This window comes from Orycteropus afer, unplaced genomic scaffold, assembly GCF_000298275.1.
Source record: "Orycteropus afer afer isolate SDZICR_OR568_19922 unplaced genomic scaffold, OryAfe1.0 scaffold00243, whole genome shotgun sequence".
Lineage (NCBI taxonomy): Eukaryota > Metazoa > Chordata > Mammalia > Tubulidentata > Orycteropodidae > Orycteropus > Orycteropus afer.
Window position 1 is genome coordinate 657,931 of NW_006921830.1, and position 8,712 is coordinate 666,642.

The window sequence follows — 8,712 nt, forward strand, 5'->3', positions numbered from 1 at the left end:
ATCTCCTGCACTGATCCACTTCTGAGTGGTTATCAGTGGTAGCCAGATACCATCTAGTTCTTCTGGTCTCATGGTCATGTATGCTGAGGGTCACATGGTCTACTAGTCCCTTGGACTAATTGTTTCCATGTGTCTTCGGTTTTCTTCATTATTCTTTGCTGTGGATGAGAAGAGACCCATTGTTGTATCTACTTGCAAGCTTTTAAGATCCTAGTCACTTCTTACCAAAGATGTAGAACAATGTTTTTGTGTAGTATGTTATGCCAATTGAGCTTGATGTCCCCTGCGACTACAGTCTTGAGCTCACAGATCTAACTATTCATTCCCTCAGGGTAGCTGGCTCTGACCAAGACGCCACCACAATCTTTCCCCTTGTCAGCTCTACTATACACCGAGACATTCTTACAGCATGTGCAAATACGCATGTAGAAACATTATCTCCCAACCCTATTCATGGTCATGGGCACACTCCCCCATGCCGAGACATATATGATCATTCAGCCTGGAAGAGACAGATTTTGATGACAGATTGGATGTGGAGACTGTGGCAAAGAGAAGGGTCTGACATGACACTCCAGTGTCTAAATTGAAGACAATTAGTACAGAATTTACAGAAAGGGAAGTCTAGGGGAAGAAAAGGAGTTCAATATTGGACAGAGTGAATTTAAGGTACCTGGGAGAGATATGATGGAGCTCTGGTGGTATAGTGGGTAGGGCAGTTGACTGCTAACCAGAAGGTCAGCAGTTCAAACCCACAGCTGCTCCGTGGGAGGATAATGAGGCAATCTACTTCCGTAAGGATTTATAGCCTTGGAAACCAAATGTGGGTTGCTACAAGTCAAAATCAACTTGAAAGTGTTGAGTTTCGTTTTGGGTTTTTGGGAGAGAGATGAGGCGCTCTGGTGGCACAGTGGTTAAAGCATTTGGCTGCCAACCAGAAGGTTGGTGGTTCAAACCCACAAGTTGTTCCACGGAAGAAAGATGAGGCAGTGTGCTTCCATAAAGATTTACATCCTTGGAAACCCTGTGGGCAGTTCTACTCTGTTCTAAAGGGTCATTGTGAATCGGAATTGACTCGATGGTGTGGGTTTGGTTTTGGGAAAGACATGTCCATATGATATTCAGTGAGCTATGGATGCTGACTCTGGAACTGTACAGATTTATGGGACAGAGATGGCGATTGGGAACAGTTACCATAAATGTGATAATTGAAACCTTGGGGTGGGTGAAGTCCTTAATGGAGGATTTGAAGTTCTAAGGAGGCCTGTGATAGGAGTCTTGGGGATAAGATGAGTCTCCAGTGAAAACAGAAATGACCAAAGGGATGGGAGGAAAACTTGAGAATTTAGGATCATGAAGTAAAGACAGAATGCATTTCAAGGGTAGATTCCTTAGACTATGCTTTCATCTAACCTTGAAATTCTCTGTAACACTCTCACACTCAAATGTTCTGTTTCTCATGCTGGACTACGAGCATAGAGTCTCTACTGGCCTGATTATTTTATCTATCCTAGTACTCCACACAGGAGCTCTGGTAGCGTAGAGCCTAAGGCACTTGACCGCTAACCAGAAGGCTGGCGCTTCATACCCACCAGCCAGCCACTCCTTGGAAGGAAGGTTGGGCAACCTACTTTTGTAGTGATACCACCTCAGAAACCCAAGGAGGGATCATTATGAGTTGGGTCCGACTCAATGGTACATAAGAACAACAACAGTATTCCACACACTACCTGGAACATAGTAGGTGTTCAATCATCATATGAATGAATGAAAGGTCCTGATCTATGGGGAAAGTCTCTCCAGCTGGTGAAAGGTGCCTCCAGGAATGAAAATGTTTCCAAACTGCACATCATTCTAAAGCTTTGTTACCAATGGTGAATAGAAGGTGGATTGTGATGTGTGTGGAATGTGGGACCTTGGGAAATTCTGTAACCAAGAGGAGGAAGTAACAACAGCCAGTGGAGACAAAAAGAGCTTCTCCTTTTTTTCCTCCTCCAAGTTTCTAGTGGAGAGCTAAACCCAGGATTCCAATCTTGGGTGACTTCATAGGCAAGCATTCAGAGATTTGCTTCACTTTGAGTGTCCTAGCCTTCAGTGGCTCAAGGTATAGAACTCTGAGCAGGCAGGAGGCTTCCAGGTGGCAAAATTCCCTCTCTCAAGTCCAACACCATGAGGAAGGGAGAAAATTTGGAAGGACCACCACCCACCTCAGCCTACCGTTCTGTCATGGAGGAGTATGGTTATGAGTTGGGCAAGGTCATTGGCAATGGCTCCTATGGGACAGTGTATGAGGCTTACTACACAAAGCAGAAAGTCATGGTGGCTGTCAAAATCATCTCAAAGAAGAAGGCTTCTGAAGACTATCTTAACAAGTTCCTGCCCCGTGAGATACAGGTCAGAAAGGAGGCTGGCTGGAAGAGGGAACTGGAGCTTGGTACCAAACTGCTTGAGGCTTCTCTTAGGAGGGGTATGTTGCTGGCTAGGAGAGGGTGGGGCCAATCCCCAAACCACAGTTGTCTCACCAAGCACCTAGGAAAATTCTTTGATGTTAAAATTCAACCTCTTGCCCACCCATCTACTTACCGTCAGTCCCTCAAATAGTGAAACTGGAAAACACAGTGTCTGCCTACAGGCCACTAGGCACTTGTCTACCAGCCCTCTGGGGTTCACAAAAGTTCTCTCCCGTAGTTCTAAGTACATAGCAATGGGAGAGTAGGGAGTACAACCAGAATTCCTTCTTCCCACGATTGATGGGTCCCTCTTCCCGGGCCAGGTAATGAAGGTCCTGCGGCATAAGAACCTCATCAATTTCTACCAGGCCATTGAGACCACATCTCGAGTGTACATCATTCTGGAGCTGGCTCAGGGTGGTGACGTCCTTGAGTGGATACAGCGCTATGGGGCCTGCTCTGAGTCCCTTGCTGGCAAATGGTTCTCCCAGGTGACCCTGGGTATCGCCTACCTGCACAGCAAGGGCATTGTGCACCGGTGAGGGTGCTGCCACCTGGACCTGGGGCCTTTGGGCTCGCAAGGAGGGTTTATATACATATCCCATTTTCTGGCCTCTTTTTCCCTCCCTTGACCTTCTTCTTCAGTATTCATCCACTTTATTTTAGTCATCTGGTCATTTATCAAGTATACACTGGTTGCAGAGCCCTGTATGAAATACAATTGTCCCAATAGTCCTTAGGGACTATTCTTTCTCTCTTCCTCTTTCTCCTTTGGGGTCTGCTTACAACTCCAGGGCTCTTTTCCCCTCTACCTTGTATCCTCATTATGGTGTCTCCTACTTTGCCTTTCCTCATATGTAACCTCTGACCCTTCAGCTCCAGGTCTAATACTAAGCCCTCTCCCCAGCCTGACGCCCAGCCTTTCTGCTGCTGGTAGGGACTTAAAGTTGGAGAACCTGTTGCTGGACAAGCAGGAGAATGTGAAGATATCGGACTTTGGCTTCGCCAAGACGGTGATTCCTAACCAGCCTGTGCGTAATAGCCCTTCTTACCGCCACATGAACTGCTTTGCCCACCTCAGCCAGACCTACTGTGGCAGCTTTGCTTATGCCTGCCCAGAGATCTTGCTAGGCTTGCCCTACAACCCTTTCCTGTGCGACACCTGGAGCATGGGCGTCATCCTCTACACCCTAGTGGTTGCCCGTCTGCCCTTTGACGACACCAATCTCAAGAAGCTGCTGAGAGAGACTCAGAAGGAGGTCACTTTCCCATCTAACTGCACTGTCTCCCAGGAGTGCAAGGTGCTGGCTCCCCCAGGAGGGCTAAGACCTCATGGATGACCCACAGGGAGGGGGTGAATACCCAACCTAGGCCTCACAACCTGGGGAAAGGCTCTTCCAGCAACAAACTCGTGTCATATTCTAGTCCTTGCCTGTAATAGTGGGGAGGGCTTACAGGGCCAATCACTGGGCTCCAACTCCTAGATGTGAATGATAGCAGGTTCCAGCCTCTACTCCATTAAGGCTGAAGGGGATTATGTAAGGGACTCCCTCATGGCACTCTTCCCCTTCCCTTCCACAGAGTTTAAGGCACAGAAGCCTGGCTCTCCAGGATGAAATCAGGGCTGTGCCCCTTCACCAGAGTGGTGTGATGGGCTATCCTGCTTCTTCCTTAGGTCCAGCTGCTCACTGCCTGTGTGGCACAATGAGGCGCAAGCTCAGCCAAGACCTCTCTCTCCCCTGCCCTAGAACCTGGTCCTCCAGATGCTACGCCAAGCAAGCAAGCGTGCCACCATCCTGGACATCATCAAGGATCCCTGGGTACTTAAGTTCCAACCTGAGCAACCCACCCATGAGATTAGGTTGCTTGAGACCATGTGCCAGCCCCCCAGCACCACTAATCGCCACCCATCTTTGGAAATCAAGACCTGAGAATGGCTGAGGGAGGAGGATGAGAGGAGCAAAGCAAGGGGGCCTGGGGCTATAATGTTTTATAAGAAAAATAAATCTAATTCTGATTTAGTTTCATCAGCTGGAGTCAATGACATTCTTTCCTCAGGGGAACCTAAACTGGGAACTCTGCTGAGGGTAGGAGGTGGATTTTTGTCTAGAGCCTGCAACCAGTAATCTTAGTTCCTTTGCAGCAACACTGTAATTCACGATGTGGCTCATGTGGAAGAAGGAGATGGTGCATTCTGATTAATACCCACTTTTGGGAAGCATCATTATTTTGGCTAAGAACATGCTGCTTCTTTTATATTCCGTTCTCTCTGAAGGTTCAAGCACTGGGGCAAAAGCCCTAGCTGCTCTGCTTTGGCCATGGCTCTGCCTGTCTACAGTCTAAAGGAATGGCTTTTTTATTTTTTTTCTTCTGGTTAGACAAATGAGTGTCAGGGTGAAGTATTTTGGTTCCTTCTCCCTCCAGGTGCCACTTTAACCACTATTGAAACGATCTGAATTAGGGCTCTCACACTATCATTCCCATATACAGAAGCAGCAGAGTTCAAACCAAGCCTTCTTGTGGTAAAAGCTATTAACTATGAATTCTAGATAAAGGAAAGCCACTCACCACTTCCATCCCTGTACTTCATGCTTTTCAAAAGGAAAAAGGATGGTGAATCATGGGCTGTGATGGCAGAGACCTAACTGGGGGAGAGATGTTTTTCATGTGGATTCACAGAAGGCTCCACATGGTTCTTAGATAAATAACAGGTGACAAAATTCTCAACCTCAGTACTAGGCAACTGGACAAACCAATTTGAAAGATGAAACAGTGTCTGCCTGGAACAAAGTAGGATAAGAAATCAGGAAAGCCCATTTATTTGTTCTATGTTCCAACCTCTCTTCATTACTCTCATTATAATTAATTGCTTGAAACAAGGCTCCAAGGACTATGGAAAAGTTTCAGGTGTAGACAGGCAGTATAGACTCCAGGGTTCCATCTGCCCAGTTTTATTGGGAACAAAGGCATTGTAATTGCTATCAAATAGAATGTAGCCCAGGGCCTCCTCCCACACCAAGATCCCTCCCCAGAGCTGAGCCAGGGATGGGAGGGCAGCAGATCTCTTTCTTAGGCAAGGTCACTCTACCATCCTCAGCAAGACCTCCTAAAAAGATGAGGCTCCTTTAGCTCAGCACTTGGCACTTAAGGAAAAGAGACCAATGAAGGCGGAGTTAGGAAGAGTAAGCCAGATTCATCAGGATACCCATTCTTTCAAATGTTTTAGTGCTTCTTCATCTTCATCTGCTTTGGGGACAAAGATATCCAGAGAAAGAAAGCAGAAGTGTTAAGACCTCAGCAACTTCTAACCGTCCCCTGCTATAACACTCAGCCTGCTGAATTACCTCTCCTCAGCGAAGAACCTAAAGGTGTACTTGTACTTGCTGCTGCTAATTCCCATAGTACTTTTATGCAAATTACAAGAAAGCACCTTTCTCCCAGCATTCTCCTAGCCTAAACCAGTGTGCACAGCTTGGTGAATGAAGCACCCCATCCCCCAGTGAGTCCTCATTCCCCCTTCAACCCGATGCCCTGTACAGTCAACAACTTATTTAACTGTAGCAGCAATCTTCTCTATCCGGCTCCTCTGAGGCAGCATAGATGAGGAATAATCTTTCCCATATCTTACCCACCCTCTTAAGTCCTCCAGACCACCAAACAGCCCTGGGTACCTGGCCCTGCAGGCAGATGTGCAGTGGGTACACTGGGTAATTCGACTGGGGGTTCTTCCTCCTTGTCGCCCACGTTTAACAACTCCCGGGATAATTCTTCTTGTTCCAGCTCCTCTAGCTCCTCCAACAGTTCATCCTGGGTGTAGGATGACAAGACTGTTTAAGATGAAGGAAAGAAACTTCTTCTTCCAAAACACACCACTTCTGTAGTTCCCTCCCAAACTTTGCCCACAGAGCCTCCACTGGGCATTCTGGCTGGTCTCAGGCTTTCTTTGATATTCCTTGACCCCCTCATCCCCAATCACCTCATCCACATCATCTCCAAAGCCCATAGGCCGAGAAATGGCATCTGAGATCTGCTGGGCCAGCTCTTGTTGTTCTGTGATGTCAGCCATCAGTTCATTCACTTTGTCAATGTCCCTGAGAATAAGACATACAGCCAAGAAATCAGGCAACAACCCCTGACTTTCTCATTTCACATGAATGAAGCCCATCTTGACTGTGGTCTCAGTCTCTGGTAAGCCTATGACTACCAGATAGAAAGACAAGCTTGGAAAATTGTAAAGAGGTATGTCTGGTCTGAGAATAAGAACCTACACTGGGAAGGATATGTTGAACTCCATTCTTGGAAAGATCTTTAAGAATCAGGAATAATCTTTTCTCCCTTAAATGCCTCAGCCAGCAAGGAAGCAAGAAGGTATTTACGCATCTACACTTGAACATTCACATTCTGAGAGCCTTTAAGGTTCAAGGAGTGATACCAGGCCACTCTCCCCACAGCCTGTGGCCCCTCTTCTTCTGCCCCATACCCACATGTCCTGGTAGGCCTTCTTCATGCCTTGGGCAGCAAGCTCCATGGTACGAAGCACTTCTGTGTTGGTGGTGGCATTCTCAATGGCTTCACGCTGAAACTCCAGGGTGGATAACGTCCCATCGGTTTGTGCCAGCTGCTGTTCCAATCTTTTCTTCCTCCGCAAAGCCTGCAGGGCAGCTGACCCATTCCGCATTCTGAACATCAGAGCCAGAAGCACCTGCTTCCCACCAGGGCCCTCCCCATCTGCTCCCTCCCCCCATTACCTCTCTTATTCTTGGTCCCATGCTTCTTGGCCATCTGTAGCTCCTGTTGAATCTTCTGCTCCAGAAACTCCTGTTTCTTTATCAGTATCTTTTCCGTCTCCTTTAGCTTCTGTATTGCCTCTTCAGGGGTTGGCCCCTTCTCCTGCTTTCCTGAAGAATCCAACGGAGTAGGCTCATATTGTGTGAAGGAAAATCATTAGCCACCAATCACTGAGTGCACAGTATGTGCTAGGTACTGTCCTAGGCACTTTATTATGTTATTGATAATCCCTCAATGATTCCCTACAATGAATGCACTACTTTCACTTTACAAATGTGAAAACAGGCTCAAAGATGTTAAGATTCTTTTGTCCAGAATTACAATTCATAAGAGACTGAGCAGGAATCAAAATGGGGCAATATGACTTCCAAAGCCAAGGTTCCTTTTGCTTTGCTATTCCAAACTGCCTTTTAAGTCACCTCTAGTCACCTTTTTTTTTCTTTTTAGGTTTATTTTTGTTGTTGCTAAGAATATACACAAAACATAACACCAAGTCAACAATTTCTCCATGTACAATTTAGTGGCACTAATTTCATTCTTCAAGCTGTGCAACCATTCTCACCCTCTTTTTCCAAATTGTTCCTCCTCCATTCATATAAACTCACTGCCCCTTAGATTTTCTATTTACTCTTTCAACTTGCTGTTGTCAATTTGATCCCATACTTTCTTGACCTTCTCTTTCATCTTCTACAATTCTAAGAGGGTTTCCCTCACCCCATGCGCAATAAAAATGTCCCTTGCCTATTTAAAATCCTTCAACTCTCCATTGCCTACAGGATAAAATTAATTTTTAAAAAAAAATTTTTATTGTGATTTGGGTGAAAGTTTACAGAGCAAATTTTCTATACAGCAGTTCATACACATTTAGTTTCATGACATTGACTGCAATTCCCCACAATGTAACAGCTCTCTTTCTACTTCCTCCCTGTAGTTAACCTCTTCCCTGTGTCCTTTCCTATGCATTCCTGTGCCATCCCCCCTACCTCCAGATGTCTTCCTGTGCAAACGCTGCCCTTCAGTTCTCCCACAATTGATCATTCTAAGGAATGTATCTACCTGATGACTTGATGTAAATATTCACCCTATCACTCACTGCTGTTGAGTCGAATCTGATTCAAAGAGACCCCTCTTTGGGTTTCCAAGGTGGTATCACTACGGAAGTAGATTGCCCAACCTTCCTTCTGAGGAGTGGCTGGTAGGTATGCCTGATTACTGTGTGACTGGAAGCCACAGAAGTGAGTTCAGTTCCAGACCTAATGGGTAACTAGGGGCCACAGTCTTGGGAGTCTCACTGTACTCTATCACACCAGTAACCCTAGTTTTTTTTTTTTTTTTTTAATGATTTTGAGTTTTGTTCCACATCATTCTCCCACTCTATCCTGGCCATTCAGTACCCCACCTCAGCTCTTTCTGTTTTAGGCTTTCACATATATTACCTGGAATATTCGTACCCCATTTTTTTTTTTTTTTTCTT

At 46.0% G+C, this 8,712-nt stretch overlaps 2 protein-coding genes across 2 annotated transcripts in view; one reads left to right on the forward strand and one right to left on the reverse strand.

Annotated features, from left to right (window-relative positions):
- The first annotated feature begins 2,169 nt into the window (after positions 1-2,169).
- On the forward strand, positions 2,170-4,381 carry TSSK4 (testis specific serine kinase 4). The gene is made up of 4 exons (XM_007949219.2): positions 2,170-2,394; positions 2,774-2,988; positions 3,388-3,751; positions 4,199-4,381. The coding sequence occupies exons 1-4, from the start codon at positions 2,170-2,172 to the stop codon at positions 4,379-4,381; spliced, it is 987 nt and encodes a 328-aa protein (XP_007947410.1).
- Positions 4,382-5,646: 1,265 nt separating this feature from the next.
- The window catches only part of CHMP4A (charged multivesicular body protein 4A), a 4,187-nt gene continuing 1,121 nt past the window's right edge, over positions 5,647-8,712 (reverse strand). Inside the window, exons 2-6 of the mRNA XM_007949221.2 lie at positions 7,199-7,348; positions 6,935-7,112; positions 6,427-6,541; positions 6,113-6,257; positions 5,647-5,696 (exon numbers count right to left, since the gene is read on the reverse strand). Of these exons, the coding sequence (XP_007947412.2) occupies positions 5,647-5,696; positions 6,113-6,257; positions 6,427-6,541; positions 6,935-7,112; positions 7,199-7,348 (638 nt within the window). The remainder of the gene's footprint in view (positions 5,697-6,112; positions 6,258-6,426; positions 6,542-6,934; positions 7,113-7,198; positions 7,349-8,712) is intronic.